We start from the raw sequence: 21,324 nt of genomic DNA, 5'->3' as shown, positions 1-21,324 counted from the left end.
GTGCACACAGGGACCTTGTGCTCATGCACCTCAGCCGACTGGGGCTTCGGGTCAACTGGGAAAAGAGCAAGCTCTCCCCGTTTCAGAGCATCTCGGCTTGGAGTTGGACTCAGTCTCGATGACGGCGCGCCTCACGAACGAGTGCGCACAGTCGGTTCTGAACTGTCTGAACATATGGCATCCTCAGTGGTTGCCTTACCGCTCAGGTTGATGCATATGGGACCACTTCAGCACTGGCTTCAGACTCGAGTCTCGAGATGAGCATGATGCCGCGGGACACATTGTGTGGTCATCACTGCGATCTGTCACCGCCTCTTCAGCCCTTGGACCGACCTTGCATTTCTACGGGCAGGGGTTCCCCTAGAGCAGGTCTCCAGGCGCGTCGTGGTTTACGACGGACGCCTCCAAGATGAGCTGGGGCACCGTATGCAATGGGCACACAGCCGCTGGCTCCTGGACTGGCCTGTGGCTGCGTTGGCACATCAACTGCTTCGAGTTGTTGGCAGTACTGCTCGCCCTGTGGAGGTTCTGGCCATTGATCCAGGGAAGCACGTGTTGGTCTGGACAGACAACACGGCGACAGTAGCGTACATCAACCGTCAAGGCGGTCTACACTCCCGTTGCATGTCACAACTCTCCTCCTCTGGAGTCACCAGCGCCTCAAGTCGCTACGAGCCACTCACATCCCGGGCGACCTCAACACCGCAATGTATGCGCTGTCATGACAGGTTACGCTCAGGAGAGAGTGGAGACTCCACCCCCAGGTGGTCCATCTGATTTGGAGTCGATTCGGTCGAGCACGGGTAGACCTGTTTGCTTATCGTGAATCCTCCCACTGCCCGCTTTGGTACACCTTGACCGAGGCACCCCTCGGTACAAAGGCACTGGCACACACCTGGACTACGCAAATACACTTTCCACCAGTGAGCCTACTTGCACAAACCCTGTGCAAGGTCAGGGAGGACGAGGAGCAAATCATCCTAGTAGCACCCTACTAGCCCACCCAAACGTGGTTCTCGGACCTCACGCTCCTTGCTCCTTGTTGGTAAACTGCGTCTTCCTTGGGCAGAGGCCCCTCTGCCCCGGTCACCATGTTTGTAGAAACTCCTCCCCCCTCGGGTAGGACCTACCATGGGACTTCTCCACATGACATACTTCCGACAAGATTCGGTAAGATCATGTGACGTATTTCCACTAAAAATACCCCCCCCGGGTGGGGTGTGGTCTCCGTGGTGTCTTCCCCTTGTGAGTGACACCCCCCCGACGTAGACATTTATGGCCCCCAGTCGGTTAAAAATGTCCACTCTTTTTGGGGAGGAAAAAGATGAAAAGAGGCCATGGCTGGGCTAGCCTGTCCCTATTTTTTGGGCAGTTGACTTGTTCCCAAAGGACCATTTGACGCTCATAAGAGTGTTGGGGGAGGTTACGTGACGGCCAGGTGTGCTGGCCACGTGGCACACAGCAGTCTTCCCGTCTCGCACCGCCAGTCCACGTAACACAGTTCAGCTAGTTGTGGTGTTTTGTATAGGGACCCCTAGTGTCACTACATCAACACAATGTCGAGTGAGTGACAGATAGGAATCATCCTGGTTACTTTCGTAACCTCCGTTCCCTGATGGAGGGAACGAGACGTTGTGTCCCTCTTGCCACAACACTGAACTACCCACTGAAATGGCAAAGCATGGTGGGGAGTTAACTCAGGGCTCTGTTTGTGAAGCAGAGGAGGCAGTGGTGACAGCAACAGCGGCAGGCAGAGATGCTTCTTGGTCAACTCAGAGCTGAAGTCTCTTAAGGTCTGTGACTTGAGCCATTAAAGCATCGACTGCTTGCTTAGCAATGACAAGCTCCTCTTGGTGTCTATGTCCCAACCAGGCACCCTGTTGTTCATAGGTAAATCTTTGGGGTCTCATCTGCTGAGTCCATCTTGGCCAGATTGTAATGTCATGTTTCTGTAAAGACTCAAATGCAGATGAGAGTAATGACAGTTTTTTATTGAAGAAAAGTCAATAAACAGAGAAGAAATATAAATATACACATCCAAAGGGGACTAAGCAAATGGCAAATTCGAGAAAACCAGGTGAAGGTCAAAACCAGGCAGGCAGGATAATAGAGCCGATCGGAACCAAGAAGGGCTGAGGCAGAAGACGTGGTCAGGGTGAATCAGGCAGAGAACTGGCACATTAGACTAGACTGACAAAAATATAAAGACAGAAAAACAAGAGCCATTAAAGCCATTATATATATGTGTATATATATATATATATATATATATATATATATATATATATATATATATATATATATATATAAAATAATAGATGCTTGCTTATAAATGTAATGACTCCTTTGCTCTTACTTGAGCCAGCACTAAAGAAAACATGTCCACCTCATATCTTCCCAAATTTTTCAGCTTCCTGCGGGAAAAGATGGGTTTCTTGAAAAAATACTATATCATATTTCTTACGTTTAAGAAAATAAATAATCTTCCTTCTTTTTATGGTGTGCCCCAACCCATTCACATTCCACTCTGGAGAGAAACAATCCACTCCTATTAACATTTGACATTTTGACATATTATAAAAAATAGATTGTGTGTCAAAACTAAAATTATAAAGACCACATTCCAACATTAGTGCAAGAGTGCGAAACTCCAAAAATGCAAGAGTGCGAAACTCCAAAAAGTCCACCACAGACTGCTTACCCTGGTGCAAAGCAGGTAACTGCCGAGATGCCTTCCAGCCATGCACAAAGCAAAAAATGAAGAACTTGCGCATTAACCCTGCGCACGACAGTGCCAACTGGCGTCCATCCCTCTAAACTCAAACCGTCCATGCAAGCCTACAAGAGTCCCTGCGACAATTTTGCCATCGGGTTGCTCAAGTCTGGTGTTTCTATACAAATGTTGTGAGACAGAAATACATAACAGAAAATAATCTAAAAAACAAACTCCAGCCAATAGGCGAAAAAGAAAACAAAAACCCCTTAATTGTCTTGAAGTTTTCCTCCACAAAACTAATTCCAGCCACTAGCGGAACCAGCACAAAAACAACAAAAACAAAAAACAGGCCGTTCAGTCCTTCAGGCAGTCAAACTCACTCCAATGTCCTGCAAGAAATATTAAACAAAACCAACTCCAGCCAACAGGAGGCATAAGCACCCAAAACGAGCAGATGTATCCACAAGCTGTCCCGAAGAAATTATTCTACACAAAACAAACTCCAGCCAAAAAGAAACGAAAAAGGCACCCAGTTTCTTTGAACAGTCGAGTGTATGTTTAATGAGACAGGTCCACTAGACGGCCACATGAAAATCACCAAATGGCTTACTCACTCCAATGTTTTTATGAAGGACATTGCTTGCTGTGGGCATGTAAATTCTCTACGTCCATCCTTAGTATCTATTCTCAATTTGGATACATCAGAGCAAATGCGACCTTCTGTTGATGTAAGAGTTTCTTGCGTTCCTTGAATCGTTCACGTTTCTTTCTTGTCGAATTGGCAAAGTCTGGGAACAAGAAAATGCTGTGATTCTTCCAAGAAACTTTCCTTTGATCCTCGCCTCGTGTAGCACGAGATCTTTATCAGATGATCTCAGAAATTTGGCCAGAATTGATCGGGGCCTGTCTCCCTGAGCGGATCTGCGAGCCGGGACTCTGTGACCTCGCTCGATTTCCAGCTTATGGCCTGTTATGTTGAGCAGACTCGGAAAGAGCACGTCTAGGAGTTTCACCATATCTCGGCCTTCCTCATGCTCGGGAATTCCAACAATTCGGACGTTGTTTCGCCAATTACAATTCTCCAAATCCTCCAGTTTTTCCCAATCGCGTTGCAAATCTGTCTTGGTCGCTAGCAGATTAGCAGCTAATTCCCTCTCCGATGACTCCAGATAATCGATCCATTGTTTGACGTCCGACAATCTTATAACCAACTCAGAGAATTTCGTCTCCATGGAAGTAATAGTTCGACATATTACAGCCAAATCCTCCAAGTCTGCAACAACCTTCGTCAGTATTGCTGACACGTTCATCAACTCACGCCGGATTTCTTTCAGTTCACCGTCCGAATTGAGTCCCGGTCTTCCGGCCTGCTGCTGCGGGGAATCAGCATGAGCGCGTAAGTGTCTTTTAATGTCTCCAGAGCCTGAGGATTTTGAATTTTTTGACATATTGTCTTCCTAGTACAGTTAAGAATCTGAGTCAAATCTCACCAGTTTATGACACAAATAGCATTAAAACTTGCAAAGTGCGCAGAGCTCGCCGCTCACACGTCCGCTCCTCACACGGCGCCACGCGACTGACAGATGATGTTTTCAATTTCTGAGTTTAAATTAATTTTTATATTTCTTATGGGGCTACTGTTCAGAGACAATTAACAATAAATATAAAAATAAAGATAAGTCTCATCAAAAGCTGAAATTCTTAAAAAATGTTGGCATGAGTAGATTGGAATAATCTTTTAGTATTGTTTGAAAAACGCTTGTCCACCAGATCAAAGTCAGGTGGTGTTACCAACGTGCAGGTAGCCATTTTGTTGTCATGTGACAAGAAAACAAAACAAAACAGAGAGGACCCTTTTAGACCATCATGACTGTGTGTGAACTTTTTTTTTTAAATGTTCGATATTTTGACATTTTTATGTAAAGGAACATTTTGTTTGTCAAGTGGAGTAACCCTAAAAAAAAACTTCTTAATATTCATGACTAAATAATTCATGATTTTATATTATACAGAGCTCAACCATAAGGATTTATCTGATGGCCTGATCAAAAATTATATTTTTTGACAGATATTTTCTTATGTTTCAGAAATAAATATATTTTATCTCCATATTTTTCATTAAAGCTGCACTACGTATGATTTTTTTGGTTAAAAATGAACAAATTGCCATTATTGATTAAGTACATAAACAGTCAGTGTTCAAAACAATGTTCTTACCTTACCCCTTACCTTTCACTTTGGTAAGCCTATAAAAATTATTTGTATTTTGAGTAGTCGGGTCAGATTTGGCGTGAAATCGCTGGCTTATGTCCTTCCTCTTTGCGTCATTACGTCATGTCCGTAAACACAGGAAAGAAGTACCGGCAGTCACAGGGGAAATTACTGTGCATGTTTACTAATATGTATGACTTCTGAAATTGATTTCTTGTCATTATTATATTGCACATTTAATCATAATATTTTCATGTTTAATAAAGTATATTTTATCCCCATCATTATTGCTCGTTTTTAGTTAGTGTTATTACTGTTTAATTTGCTTTATCAACTGAGGCTGTACAAGTGTAATTTTTTTTTTTTCATTTTAGTCAATTTGTCTTTTAACAAAAATGTCCTTTAAAAATAGTTAATCTTTGTCATATTCCTTCATTTTAGTCAGTTTTAATCTGACAAAAATGACAATTTTAGTCAACGAAAATAAAAGATTTTACTTGATGATGACTTGCAAAATGGACAAAATTGTGCATATTCTGACTAGCGCATCAATTTTTAAGTTTCATTCGTTTACTGTGCAGATTTAAGTTTTTCCATAAATGTTGTGGATATATTGATGAATCTCATATATAAATAGGATGTGTTTGAATGAAGTATTTGCCCTATTTTAAAGAGGTTCATTTTGCCGGTGTTAGCGCGTTCAACTCGTGCAGCTCTAGTGGGCAAATCCACAATATATTGGATTAATGGATTAGATGAATCCATATCTAATATCTTATTTATTCAGATTCTTTATATGTTTCTTCTTCTGTTTACATCTTGCAATGTTAATATCTTGCAGCATCATTTTTATCATCATATTTTTGTTAACAGTATGCTTTAATAAAATAATGTAATTATAGTCATAATGTGCCTTTTTCATCTCGTCTTCATTATTGTTGACAAAATCAAAAAACCCTTCATCAATGAATGTTTCCTCAGTGATTTCATTGTACACTGAGATGTACATAATGTAAAAACAATAAAGTCTTACATTGAACTCCTATCAACCATATCACAATAATTGATAAGTGTAGTAGGCTTCAATACAAACATTTATAGTAGATAAAACACTGTGTCATCAAACAGTAATTATATTAAAATATACTGGTAACTGGTGGTGGTTGAAGAGAGTCCCATGTTCTCTATGTAAAAGCGCTTTGAGTGTAGTGTCAGAAAAGAGCTATATATGTAAAATCCATTCATTCAAAATATGTAAATAAGAGAGTTGTTTATCTTCATCAAAGCAAGTAATATTTAATTTTTCAACTCATTGGATGAACTTAATTAAGGGCAGGATTTCCATCAAATACATATGTAGAGCCCCAACTCATACAAAGTACATGCATGCAATGAAATGTAACTGAGTTGGTCCAACTTAATTTGGTCAAATAAAGCTTAAATAAAATGGTTACATTAACAAACTGAAATTGAGTTATGCTTGTCCAACTCAAAACTAATACATTTAATTATAAACTAAATTATAAGGTAGAAATCCTTCTAATTTTGTCCCCCATACACACACAAAAAAAAAGTTCACTGAACTTAATTGAGGAAAACTTTTCCACGCAACTAAATTAATTGTATTAACCATTTGAATATGCCATGTGAGCAAGTGTAATGACAGTGAAACTGATGCACTCTCAGTTTGATAGCAAATGCTTATGGAGTTAAGCAGTACTTGAATCAAGACTCACTTGAAAGTGAAAGTCCATCCTCAACCTAAGCAAAAAATCTTCACCACAATGGTAACCCCCTAAATTCCAGCCTAACAGAAACTCTTTTTAAATATAATATAATAGAACATTAAACTAGGGATGCACCCGATACTGAAGCTTTTAGACGGATCGGGTATCGGTCCGACGAGCCTGATCCAAATCCGATACTGTGTGTTAGTCATGTTCGTTACTGTCAAGCTCCAAAAATGACATAAAAGAACCATTAAAACCATTAAAGCAGTTCATATGACTCGTGCATTTTATTCAAAGCCACTTGAAGACGTGCGATAGCTCTATGAATCACAAAAGGCTGTGTTTAATAAGTAAATATATAGTATGTGCAGCGCCAGCGCGTTAGTGAATGGTGCTGCTCTGTTGACACAAACTCACGCACAGGCTGGTGATGCACTCGGCTATTTTTAGCCTTCACAGCAGTGTGCAATATTTGAGCGCTACTCAGGAACAGTATCTCAGAAGTAGATGCTCAATAGTTCGGTTCACTTATAATATGCATTTAGAATGGCACTTTACCAGAATTTGAATAAGAAGATTAAACTACTGTGATCTTGCCTACAAACTGACACATACAGGACTTCCTGGAGAGTTCAGAATATCAAAATAAAAGTGTGAGGGTTTAAAAAGTGCACGATTTAAATATATTACATTTGTATTTAAAATTAAAAGTCAATAATAATAATATTAATAACAATTTATTATTATTATTATTATTGTCATCATTAGTATTTGTTTACAATTTATAACTATATTTAAGTTGAATGGGTTCCAAAAAATAACTGTATGAATGAAAAGTGGACTGATGTCCTACAACTAAATTGAACAAAAAAGAGATCTGAATCCTTTAATAAGCTATACATTTATATTGAAATAATGTGTAGTTAGAGGTTTGTGTTTCTTCACATATTAAAGAGTACTCCCAATTAGTTCCACACAATAATGTAAAGATATATATATATCAAAAAAACAACATTGGCATCGGCTTGGGATCGGTATCAGCCGATACTGAGATTTCCGTGGTACTGAGATTTTTATCCCTACATTAAACATGAACAAATCTCCTCCTTTTCTCATCTTGCTCAAATCATGCATAAAATAACACTTAATTTCAATATTTGTTCACCCCATCCATTCCCATGCAAAGTATGCTGGGAAATGGAAATCCCTTGCTCAGTTTCATTAATGCTACAAAAAGTATTCATGTAGTCCCAACTCAAATGGATTAAGTAAACTTAAATTTTTACAAATTTAATTGGATGTAATTCAGTGAATTCAAGTTGAGACAAAATGTTCTAGAATTGTGTTACTTTAGTTTATTTTAATAAAGTAAACTGAACAACCTGCAAAAATAAATGTTTTGAGTGTGTTTAATCATATAACTTAATAATATCAACATGAAAATATCATGTTATGACTCCGGCTCTGAATATCTTCCAGTCATGATCACACACAGGCGATGTCCAGGTAAAACTCTAATTATGAGATTCATCCGTCTGATGAGCAGTGTCGAAACACAACTGACTTAAAGTGTTCCCTATCTGTCACTCACTCGACATTGTGTCGATGTAGTGACACTAGGGGTCACTCTTGGGAGCCCGAGACACCTCTGGTCTTTGATAAAAGGCCAATGAAAATTGGCAAGTGGTATTTGCATACCACTCCCCCGGACATACGGGTATAAAAGGAGCTGGTATGCAACCATTCATTCAGATTTTCTCTTCGGAGCCGAACGGTCGATGTTTACTGAGCTGACTGTTCATTCACCTCTGCTGGATCTGACGGCGCATTTCAGCAGCTTCTCCCTCCTCTGCACTGGTGCACTGCAGGGAATGCCTGGGCGCTTCGACAGAAATAAGAGAGTATATTTTTCTAAAAGAGTATATTTCTCTAAAAAAGCGGCACACACGGAACGTCTTTTTAAAGACACGTCTTTTTAAAGATGACTTTCCATTTGTGTGTTATTCCTGTTTGCAGTCGTTATCTCTCAACTTCTGATGGTTACGATCGCTGTCTTTCGTGTCTGGGCACGACCCACACAGAGACAGCATTCATGAATGGATCATGTACTCATTGCGAGAACATGATCATGGCAACGTTGCCACCCCAGCGGCTCCCCGCCTCGGTCCTTCTACCTACGGGTATGAGGCCAGCACGGCTAGCACTGGGGCAATTTGGGGACCCCAATGGGACCACCTCTGCCGGGTATCCCCCCACGGACCACCCATTCCACAGCACGCTCGTCTGCCCCGATCGGGCTTCCGGATGAGTCCGCCGGCTCGTCTCACGCCGAGTTCAACCTCTTGTTCGGAGCCTGCGAAGCTGATGAGCTCTCGAGCACAGCATCGGAGAGCAGGCTCGTCCAGTCAGACGCAGAAGCCTCAGCTGGGCTCCCCCCCTCGGGTACGGTCTCCCAGTCACAGGCTGACATGGAAATGACGGACATGCTTTCCCAGGCAGCCAAATGGTTGGTTCCTGGGCTCGCGGCTCCGCTCACAGCCATGCCCCGCTCCAGTTCCTTTCTTCTCGGAAGTGCACGAATAGCTGACAAGGTCGTGGGAGGCACTTTTTACTGCCCGGTCCCAGTCTTTCAGCTCCCCCGCCCTCACTACCCTCGATGGTGGGGCGGCCAGGGGCTATTCGGCGATTCCCCCGGTGGATAAGGCACTCACGGTGCACCTATGCCACCTGGCGCAAGCGCCCAAAGCTCCCGTCCAAGGCCTGTAGGTTTACGTCGTCCCTGATGGCCAAAGCCTACAGTGCCGCTGGACAAGCAGCCTCTGCCCTGCACGCCATGGCTCTCCTGCAAGTCCACCAAGCCAAGGCGGTAAAGGAACTGCACGAGGGTAGTTCCGCCCCAGATTTGATGCAGGAGCTGCGCTCCGCGACCAACCTCGCTCTCCAGGTGGCAAAGGTCATGGCGCGGTCTCTCGGGCGGGCAGTGTCCACCTTGGTGGTCCAGGAGCGCCACCTTTGGCTCAACCTGGTCTAGATGGGAGAGGCACGGTTCCTTGCTGCCCCCATTTCCCAGATTGGCCTATTTGGCGACACTGTCGAGGACTTTACCCAGCAGTTCTCGACGGTGAAGCAGCAGACGGAGCTTTGGCCCGGCCCCGGCGTGGAGCTCACCGCAGGAAGCAGAAGCCACCCGTCTCACGGCCGGCCACCAAGAACCCACGAAAGTCCTCAAAGCGCCCCTGAGACGGGCGACCCAGGGACGACAAAACCCACTGCCTTGGAGCTGGTAAGCTCATACCCGGTGTGCACGGCCGTCATCATGACCACTGTCCATCATTCCATTTTGGGAGGTTTGGCGCTCCAGCGGCGGTCTCCCCGCCCCTGCGCGCCCAGCTGTGGCAAAAATCCGCCCCCGATGTGACAGTCTCCATGATTCATGAGGACAGGCCTCTTCCTCCCCTGTCCCAGGCTGTTCCGGGGGTGGTCACAAGGAGTCAGGTAAGTGCTTTGATGTCCCTGAACTCAGCACGGCCACAACATGGCATGGCACCTCAGGCTCCACACCGGACATAGCTGCACACCACGACACAGTGGACGGTAAGTCCTTAGGGAAGCATGACCTGATCATCAGGTTCCTGAGAGGCGCCAGGAGGTTGAATCCCTCCAGACCGCGCCTCGTTCCCTCATGGGACCTCTCTGTAGTTCTTCAGGGTCTACGGAGAGCCCCCTTTGAGCCCTTGCAGTCAGCTGAACTTAAGGCACTCTCTTTGAAGACTGCTCTCCTGACTGCGCTCACTTCCATCAAGAGGGTAGGAGACCTGCAAGCGTTCTCTGTCAACGAAACGTGCCTGGAGTTCGGTCCAAGCTACTCTCATGTGATCCTGAGACCCCGACCGGGCTATGTGCCCAAGGTTCCCACGACCCCTTTTAGAGATCAGGTGGTAAATCTGCAAGCACTGCCCCAGGAGGAGGCAGACCCAGCCCTGACGTTGCTGTGTCCGGTGCACGCTTTACGCATCTATTTGGATCGCACGCAGAGCTTTAGAGTCTCTGAGCAGCTCTTTGTCTGCTTTGGTGGACAGCGGAAAGGAAGCACTGTCTCGAAGCAGAGGATCGCCCACTGGCTCATTGACGCCATAACAGTGGCATATCACGCCCAGGACGTGCCGCCCCCAGTAGGGCTATGAGCCCATTCTACCAGGGGTTTAGCGGCCTCTTGGGCCTTGACCAGTGGCACCTCGCTAACAGACATTTGCAGAGTAGCGGGCTGGGCAACATCCAACAACTTTGCGAGGTTCTACAGTCTCCGGGTGGAACCGGTTTCATCCCATGTATTGGCATGCACAAGCAGGTAAGTCCGGGACAGCTGGCCAGGTGTATCACTTGTGCATAGCGCCTTTCACCTCCCCTGAGCTGAAGACGTGTGCTGTTTACTCCCAGTAGTGTTCACAAACTGTGTTCCCTGGATGATTTCCTCCGAGCCCTGGGGCAGACGAGTTTGTGGAGAAACTCACTGCCAGCTCAGTATACGTGCTAACTAAACCCTGTACAGGGATAGGTGCTCCGCATGTAGTGGTTCCCCGTAGGTAATCCTATGCGACGTATATCTTCCGCTAATTCGTTTCCCTGTTGGTAAACTGTGTCTTCCTTGGGCAGAGGCCCCTCTGCCCCAGTCACCATGCTTGTAGAAACTCCTCCCCCGCAGGGTAGGACCTACTATGGGACTTCTCCACATGACATACTTCCGACAAAGCTCGGCAAGATCATATTTCCACTCAAAATACCCGCCCCCTTTGGGCAGGGTGTGGTTTCCACGATGTCTTCCCCTTGGGAGTGACACCCCCCGACTAGACCTGGTGGCCCCAGTCGGTTAATTCCTTTTTTTGGGGGGAGAGAGAAAAAAAGAGGAAAAGAGGCCACGACTGGGCTAGTCTGTCTCTATCTTTTGGGCAGTCGACTTGTCCCCAAAGGTCCGTTCGACACTCATAACAGTGTTGGGAGAGGTTACGTGTCGGCCTGATGCGCTGGCTATGAGGCACACAGTGGTCTGCCCGTCACACACCACCAGTTCACGTAACACAGTTCAGCCAGTTGCGGCGTTTCATATAGGGACCCCTAGTGTCACTACATCGACACAACGTTGAGTGAGTGACAGATAGGGAATGTCCTGGTTACTTGCGTAACCTCCGTTCCCTGATGGAGGGAACAAGACGTTGTGTCCCTCCTGCCACAACGCTGAACTACCCGCTGAAATGGCCGGGACCTTGTCTCGGCTCCTCAGCACAAAACCTGAATGAGTGGTTGCATACCAGCTCCTTTTATACCCGTATGTCCGGGGGAGTGATATGCAAATACCACTCGCCAATTTTCATTGGCCTTTTATCAAAGACCAGAGGTGTCTCGGGCTCCCAAGAGTGACCCCTAGTGTCACTACATTGACACAACGTCTCGTTCCCTCCATCAGGGAACGGAGGTTACGCAAGTAACCAGGACGTTCTCCCGCAAATTGCTTGCAGTTTTACATTTCAACCACAGATGTCACTAGAGAGCACAAAGTTACATAGTGCAGCTTTAAAAAAAATTATTAGGTTTTTAACTCAAAATATTACCTGGAAAACAAACATCTTTATTAGAACATGATTTCTTCATCAATTTCAATCCCTTTTACAGTAACTGATGCTTCCAAGACTATCACAAATCATTCTTGCAATTTTATACCTCATCTAGGCATATATATGCTAGATAGACAACTTTATTGTGATTTATGAAGACATTGTGCTGTGTTGTGTGTATTTCAGTTATGATTATCTCAGTGATGATGAGGATGCTCAGAGTGTGGACAGCAGTAACAGTGATGACAGCGTTGAGCATCCATACATTCCTCTTGTCACAGATGAGGAAAGCTGGAGGAACAAATGCCGCAAGATGGAGCAGAGATTCAAGATCATCAATGCACAAAAGGTTGGTGTACAACAATACACAATACAATAAGACTTACCATCATAGGCAAGTAAGGTCCTGTTTACACCTGGTATTAAGATCCATCTAGAGTAATCCGATCACAAGTGTCAGGCGAGACACATTGCCATTTACACCTGTTCGCTCAGATGTGTAACCTGTGTTCAGATTCAAGGGGAGGGTATCTGATTTCACAACTGTATACATCAATCACTACATTACTGTGCTACCTCATGATGATTAGGGCTGGGTAAAAATATAAATTTTCCAATTAATCACAGTCATCATTTGATTGATCCTGATATCAACATGTAAGCCAATGCTTTATAAGTCTGCTCACAATCTATCACATTGCTGTTTCAGTGTGCTAACACAGCAACATCATTCTATAGCACTGTCTGACGTCGAGTCCATTTCGCTCTCCGACTAGCCAACATCCAGCTATGGGCACGGACTCATTCACTGCTCCTTACCTTTTATCCAGAATCAGCAGTCCTCGTGCAACACACGTCTGCAGATTTCCGGACTCTCAGTGGGATCACTCCCTCTTGGAATCATGATAGACATGTTCTGACCTCTCCAGGCCACAGGCGAACCAGTGCACAGAACATCTCTGGAAACCCGCCTGCCCTTCCCAATGATGCCGTCTCTTCATCTCAACTTCTGCCCGCATCAAACAATCAGCAAACCCGGATCTTCATCCATATCTCATTCACTTAGGAGATCTCCCTCACTCGAGCCACCTCATCCTCAATCGGAATGCACGACCCGGCGCGGAAGGAGTGCGCTCTTCGCCAAGTCTGTCACACTAATCGGCTCTGGCAGCAGCTGATTTCCATCAGAAATAAGCTAAGTTCTTATCATATCCATCAAATGCATTCAGATTTATTCATGGGTCTAGGCCTTCTGTTGCCTATGCTGTCTTTTCATCATAATTTCATGTCAACAGTGCATTCACTCTCATAGTAACGGCAGGCAACCACGCGTTCACAGCGTGATCACAAGAGGGTAACTCGGTCAGGTTCACTTGCATGTCATTCACCGTGTTGCATGCCCGAGTGTTCTCCATCGGGGAATTAAGATCATTATTAAGGCAGAGCTCCTGATGTGGGCAATCTGAGAGAGCATGGCATCACAGTTTAATAGCCATCACTAAAGTCTTGTGAAAGGGTCCTTAGTGAAATAATTAACTCATTTCGTTCAGTTCAACATCTCGAGCAGTGTTCCCTAATGCCGCTTCGGAAAATGCAGTGTTTTCTTACTCTATACATACTTCCACGTTCTCATCGGAAGCACCACTGTTGTGGCGCGCCCCTGACGCCTAGCGGAAGGCTCCGCACTGCATTCCTTATCAGATAATTTCATTACCAACGTAAAGCATTTCATGCCTTATATGATCAGGCCATCAGGGGGTAATTCCTATTTCACGGCATATTTTCATTTTTTTACTCATTCAGGCATCATTAAAGTGCAGAAACTTGTACCATATGTCTTCATAAATCATTCACTCTCATCTCTGTTCGGACCATGTTTCAATCTCTGGGGATCTTCAAGCATTGGTGCTTTATCGATGTTCCAAATTTCAAGCTCATGAGTTTAACAGTCATATCAGCCTAACTGCATTACTTTTAATTTAAGTATCAATGCATTTCAGTATGATGCTGTTCACTTTTAATGCGCAAGGTCGGGGACGTTACATTTAGTAGCAGGTAAGTAGGTTTGGCAATCATTGGATAAAACCTGTGCCGAATCAAGCTCATTAATTTCATCTTGCTGCTGTTAATTTCTGTTCCAGCTGGTAAGTCATAGCTCCCTCCTAATGCTTTTGTTATTTCTTCAACTATGTTGCCAAATGCCTTATTGATTTTAAAGTTATCAATGTTTTCATTTTTGCTCCACTCAATGTATGTTATATATAAAAAATTGCATTCAGGGCAGCTCTCGTCAGCAGCAGGCAGTAGGATTTATTCCTCTGGACATCACAGTGCTGGATAGGTGTTCCTGCAGCAGATACCGAAATTCAGTCCACTGGAGCTGCATGTCATGGACCATGCATGGTCTGCTGGTTTTACAGGCTAAAATATATAAAAACAAATAGAAGAAAGAAAGAAAAAAAAAAGGCAGATATCAAAGACCCACTCCGGTGTCACACAGCAGTCAAAATGTTACTTTGCTGTCCGACTCGCTTTCGGGTGCAGAAGTAGCCCTCATGTTTTAATTCTCTATCGGAAGGCCTATGCTGGATCCTTCTCAATCACTTTAAGCTTCCCATCGTACTACACCTGCTCGACGATTCCTGCTCATCGATCACCCCGCTGCCCACACCCCTATTTTTGGAGGTTCATTCGAGCTTTTCACAAGTCGGGTGTTCCCTTCTCAAGTGAAAAAACCACGGGCCCCGCCACGTCTCTTGAATTTCTCGGCATCGATTCTCTAAACATGCAAGCTTCCCTGCCAAAAGCAACTAGACAGGATCAGGTCTATTTGCACGTCATTCTCTGGTCAATTTGGGTCTCGTAACGCAATCTCCTGTCCCTATTAGACCACCTCAATTTTGCCATGTGCATCATCCCTCAAGGCCGCTCCTTCGTTTCCCGCCTCACACTAGCTCATTCCGTAGACAACCTCTCCGACATCATATCAATCGATGATGGCTGCCGCTCGGACCCCCTCTTCTGGTCACAGCTATTAAATCACTGGAATGGCATTTCACAAAAAAAACCAGAATCTCCAGACGACATGTCCCTTTTCATGGATGCGGCTCCCTCCGTAGGATTCGGGGGATATCTTCTAGGATCATGGTTCACAGGGAAATGGCCAGACGAATTTTTCAATATAGCTTCCTACGCTCCCTCATCTGCTGTCTTTGAAATTTATCCCATCGTCATGGCCAGCGTTATATGGGCTTCCCTTTGGACACGCAAACGCTTCGTAGTTTTGCGACAATTCCGCAGTCATCACTATAATCAATAAAGGCTGGTCCTCCTCTAGCCTCATGTCCCTTATGAGACGTCTGACATGGCAGAGCTTTTCCTGCAACTTTATTATCTCAGCCAGACTCCCTCACTTATTTTGCTTCCAGGAGTTCCATAGACTATGCCCCCCACCTCCCTGCCTATCCCTCTCAGACCTCCTGCTTGATTAAGCCCCTCCGTACTACCCCATTTAAATTCTGCTCCAACTCTCATGCAGAAAGGACTTGCCCAGTCAACACTCACTTCCTACAACTCCACCTGGGCCCACTATTCCTCCTCCTGCCAATCACACAGTACTCCTCTATTTTCTGTTCTGATCTCCCAGTGTGCGTGTTCATTTCTTTTTGCTTTCACACTAGACATCTCAAATTTCCTCCCCCTTTTCATCACTCCATCCCTAGCCCCCATGTCATGCTACTGGTTCAGAAACCACCTCACCTCTACCCTAAAACATTGTGGTCTCTCCCCTCATGTCTTCTCTGGGCACTCTTTTCGCATTGGAGCAGCTACTTCTGCCGCTCTTCAAGGTATACCGGAGTCCACTGTCAAATGCTCAGCCGCTGGTCTTCCTCATCCCACCTGAAATATAGTCGACCTAACCCAAATCATCAAACAAGATCAACTCGCCATTAGTTTTCATACCTATCTGGTGGTGGTTGGTGGCTCTCTCTCATCACATCTTTCCCTACAAAATGATTCAATTCAAGCACATCCATCGTTTCACAAGGATAATGCATAACTATGTCTACCCCCCTCGCCAGGGCTTCCATAATCTCAAGCATGGTTTCCTTTGCATAGGTATTGCACAAGCCAGCTCGCCCTCACTCACACTATCATGGGATATCTTTCAACAGGGTATTACGCAACAACATTGCCATTATCGTATGGCTTTATGTATGCTGTTCACCTTGGAAGATAACCATTAAACAACGGCCGCCCTCGTTGAAGGGTTTGAGCCTCCTGGGATATCTTTCAACGAAGGGTATTGCATGAAACATCACCATTATCGTGTGGCTTTACGCATGCTGTTCACCTTTCGGCAAAGATAACCATCAAACAATGTCCGCTCTCGTCAGAGGGTTCATAATCAACCTCCACCACCACCAGTTGAGTCCCGTCCTGCACGGTGGTAGGCTCCTCGCCCCTGCCTCCTATCTCCGGCAGGATATGATGGTTCCGAGTACAACTTCTTCGGACCGCCAGACGGGGCTTATGCCAAAGAGAGACATTACATTTCTGTTTTATATTCATCAAATAAATGTCATCTTAAATTTCACTCAAGTCTGCGAGTCTTCCTGATTTAACTAAAATATACCCAAGTGAATCGAAATTGGAATCGAATTGAAATCGGAATACAATCAAATTGAATCAAAGCTTGTGAATCAGAATCTAATTGAATTTGGAAATCTGTATCAGTACTCGACCCTAAGAATGATAAAGTGCAACATTTTTTCTCCCAGTCAGAATCAGAATCAGCTTTATTGCCAAGTATGCTTACACATACAAGGAATTTGTCTTGGTGACAGGAGCTTCCAGTGCACAACAATACAAAACAGCAACAATACATATTAAAAAAATAATAATAATTACAAATTGAATAAAAAATTAAATACAAATTGAATAGAAAATAAAGTATATATAGAATACACAATAAGACTATATATATATATATATATATATATATACATACACATACATAGTGCAAATCTAAATACAAATCTGTTATATACAGTGCAAGGGAATGTAATGGCAGAAGAGTTTGGATGTGTTGGATAAATATAAAAAGAATAGACTGTGAATTGCACATAATTGCAGTGGGGCAGTTTTAACTGTTCATGACATGGATAGTCTGAGGGAAAAAACTGTTCCTGTGCCTGACGTTTCTGGTGCTCAGTGCTCTGTAGCGGCCAGAAGGCAACAGTTTAAAAAGGTAGTGGGCAGGGTGAGTGGGGTCCACAGTGATTTTTCCAGCTTTTTTCCTCACTCTGGAAGTGTATAGTCCTCTCAGCAGCCCGAACTATCCTTTGTAGTCTTCTGATATCCGATTTCATAGCTGAACCAAACCAGACAGTTATTGAAGTGCAGAGGACAGACTCAATGACTGCTGAGTAGAACTGTATCAGCAGCACCTGTGGCAGGTTGAACTTACACAACTGGCGAAGGAAGTACAACCTCTGCAGGGCCTTTTTCACAATGGAGTCAGTGTGGGTCTCCCACTTCAGGTCCTGTGAGATGGTAGTGCCCAGGAACCTGAATGAATCCACTGCTGCCACAGTGCTGTTTAGAATGGTGAGGGGGGTCAGTGTTGGAGTGTTCCTCCTAAAGTCCAAGATCATCTCCACAGTTTTGAGCATGTTCACCTCCTGGTTGTTTGGACTGCACCAGACAGCCAGCTGTTTAACCTCCCTTCTGTATGCAGACCCATCGTCATCTCGGATGAGGCCGATGACAGTGGTGTCGTCTGCAAACGTCAGGAGCTTGACAGAGGGGCCCTTGGTGATGCAGTCATTGGTGTAGAGGGAGAAGAGTAGTGGGGAGAGTACACATCCTTGGGGGGCACCAGTGCAGATTGTACAGGTGCTGGAAGTGAATTTTTCTCACAAGCTGTTGCATGTCCATCTGAAAGCTGGTAATCCACTGACAGATAGACATGGGAACAGAGAGCTGGTGTAGTTTAGTCAGGAGAATAGCTGGGATGATGGTGTTGAAAGCCGAACTGAAGTCCACAAAAAGGATCCTTGCATATGTCCCTGGTCTGTCCAGATGTTGCAGGATATGATGTAATCCCACATTGACTGCATCCTCCATGGACCTGTTTGCTCGATAAGCAAATTGAAGGGGATCTAGCAAGGGTCCAGTGATGTCCTTCAGGTGGGCCAACACCAGTCTCTCAAATGATTTCATGACCACAGACGTCAGGGCAACAGGTCTGTAGTCATTAAGTCCTGTGATTTTTGGTTTCTTTGGGACAGGAATGAAGATTGAGCGTTTGAACCAGCATGGAACTTCACACTGCTCCAGTGATCTATTGAAAATCAGTGTGAAGTTGGGAGCCAGCTGGTTAGCACAGGATCTAAGACACGCGGGTGAAACACCATCTGGGCCCTGTGCTTTCCTTGTCTTTTGTTTTCGGAAGACATGGCACACCACCTCTTCACAGATCTTAAGTGCAGGTTGAGTAGCAGGAGGGGTGAGGAGGGGGGTTGCGTGAGGTGTTGGTGTTTGTGTGAATTGAAGGTCAGAGCATGTGTGGGGTGTGAGATTGGGCCTTTCAGATCTAGAGTAGAACACATTCAGGTCGTCAGCCAGTTGTTGGTCCACCACAGGGTTGGGGGAAGGTGTCCTGTAATTCGTAAGTTGTTTCATGCCACTCCACACTGATGCAGTTCTCAGAGTATCTTCTTTTAACCACTCTGATTTCCTTATTCAGTGTGTTCCTGGACTGATTGTACAAGACTTTATCCCCACCTCTGTAAGCATCCTCTTTGGCCTGACGAAGCTGCCTGAGCTCTGCTGTAAACCATGGTTTGTCATTGTTGAACATGAAATAAGTCCTAGTAGGAATGCATATACCCTCACAGAAACTGATATATGATGTCACAGTATTTGTGAGCTCATCCAGGTCGGTGGCTGCAGCCTCAAAAACACTCCAATCAGTGCAGTCAGAACAGGCTTGTAGTTCCAGCTCTGCTTCATTGGTTCATCTCTTTACAGTTCTTACTACAGGCTTAGCTTATTTTAGTTTCTGTCTGTAGGTTGGAAGAAGATGAACCAGACAGTGATCAGAGAGTCCCAAAGCTGCTCTAGGGACAGAGCGATATAGATAATTTATTGTTGTGTAGAAATTATTCAGTATATTTCTGTCTCTGGTGGGGCATGTAATGTGCTGTGTGTATTTGGGCAGTTCACGTGTGAGGTTTGCTTTGTTAAAATCACCAAGAATAATAATAACTGAGTCCAGGTATTGTTGGTCTGTGTCTGTGATTTGATCAGCCAGCTGTTGCAGCGCTGCATTCACACACGCGTTTGGGGCGATATAAACACTCACCAAAATAAATGAGGAAAACTCCCGCAGCGAGTAGAAAGGCTTACAGCGCTTCCAATTTAGGACAGCACATCTTCTTTAATGTTGTTACATTTGTACACCAACTTTCATTGATGTAAAAGCGTGTTCCACCGCCTCTCATTTTCCCCGTTAAATCCGCGATGCGATCTACTCTGAACAGCTGAAAGCCTGGCAGATGTAACGCGCTGTCTGGAATGGCTTCACTCAGCCAGGTTTCTGTGAAGCACAAGGCAGCAGAGGTTGAAAAGTCCTTGTTTGTATGGGTGAGGAGATGAAGTTCGTCTGTTTTGTTAGGAAGAGAGTGGAGATTCGCTAGATGAATGCTCGGCAGCGCTGTTTGAAAGCCGCGCCGACGGAGCTTGACCAGCACGCCTGCTCGTCTCCCTCGCCTGCGTCTCTTGAACAGCAAAGCTGCGCCTCCAACTAAAATGTCCAGCAAAGCATCCGAATATTCAAAACCGGGAAAAGATCGTCTGGTATATGCTGCCGAATGTTCAGCAGTTCATCCCTGGTAAAACTGATTGGAAAAAGATTACTAAACGCAGGACAAACAAACAAAAACAACAAAAGAATAGGAGTGCTCCACACCGAGGCGGCCATCTGCGGCGCCATCATGATGCATGATCATGATGGCGCCGCCATCAAATTATACTTGAATTTTATCAGTTTTATGACATGTTGAGGGAAATTCTCAATTTTCTGATCAGGACGCATCAGATTGGATGCATCAGTTTAAAATTAAACTACCTCAGAATGTGGTTTGAGTCATCTGATCACAAAACATTTTAGACTCCATATTTGGACATGCATTTAGCGTTGTCCACTTGTAATTCCACATAATGTTTCAAGTGGATGTATTTGTTTTGTGTGTGTGATTAGGGCTATCTTGAGGAACTGGTGAGGTTAAGGGAATCTCAGCTGAAGAGCATGGAGACAGAGAATAAGAGACTAACAGCAGGTCTACAAGAACTACAGCTACAAAGTCAGAAAGAAAAGAGAGAACTGGAGAACATTATACTGGAGTTGCAGGAACAACTGTGAGAGCAACACACACACATCACATGATTGACTTTTACTTCATATAATTTCAAAATGTAATTCATTATTTCATGTTTCTATAGTCATAATTTCATTTTGCAATTGTACCGTCTGTGTAAATGCATTGATGCCGCCTTCTGTGCAGCATTAACAGTCTGTGTAATTGCACCTTTTTGTGGTGTATAGGCAGCTTCTATGTCATCTTTACAGTGTAAGGATTCCATAAGTCCAAAATATGTGTGTTTAACTGTATTGCAGGACAAGTCTAATTCCAGGTGATTCACATCCGCTGTCTAAGGATTTGTCAATCTCTCTTGTTAACCAATGGCCATCACTCCAAAACTACAACAACCAGGAGGAGGGAAAACTCTTCTGCAGGTTATGACAGCATCTCTTTCATCTGAGCCAACAGCTTACGCAAAAAAGCCAAGCACACATTACAAGAATGAAGCTCATCATCCTTTGATGTTTTTAACTCTACGACTAGTCTGCTACAATATCCCCAGATCGTAGCTTCACAGCCAGGGGCTGTTCAAGGGTCAGTGGATATTCAGGGCTTAGCCCAGACCTCTGTGGTCATATGGGGCCATTCTTTGATGAAATATCACAATATAATACACTTTGTAATAAAAG

The 21,324-nt window shown here is 44.5% G+C and overlaps 1 protein-coding gene across 3 annotated transcripts in view; it reads left to right on the top strand.

The window, feature by feature from the left end:
* rundc3ab (RUN domain containing 3Ab) overlaps positions 1–21,324 on the top strand; it is a 52,969-nt gene that overhangs the window by 20,986 nt on the left and 10,659 nt on the right. For all 3 annotated transcript variants that reach the window (XM_051674510.1, XM_051674509.1, XM_051674508.1), the window contains exons 7-9: positions 12,453–12,615; positions 20,533–20,690; positions 20,950–21,069. In XM_051674510.1, the coding sequence (XP_051530470.1) occupies positions 12,453–12,615; positions 20,533–20,690; positions 20,950–21,069 (441 nt within the window). The remainder of the gene's footprint in view (positions 1–12,452; positions 12,616–20,532; positions 20,691–20,949; positions 21,070–21,324) is intronic.

Source organism: Myxocyprinus asiaticus, chromosome 36 (assembly GCF_019703515.2).
Source record: "Myxocyprinus asiaticus isolate MX2 ecotype Aquarium Trade chromosome 36, UBuf_Myxa_2, whole genome shotgun sequence".
NCBI classification, from domain to species: domain Eukaryota; kingdom Metazoa; phylum Chordata; class Actinopteri; order Cypriniformes; family Catostomidae; genus Myxocyprinus; species Myxocyprinus asiaticus.
This window is presented reverse-complemented; position numbering and strand designations above follow the sequence as displayed.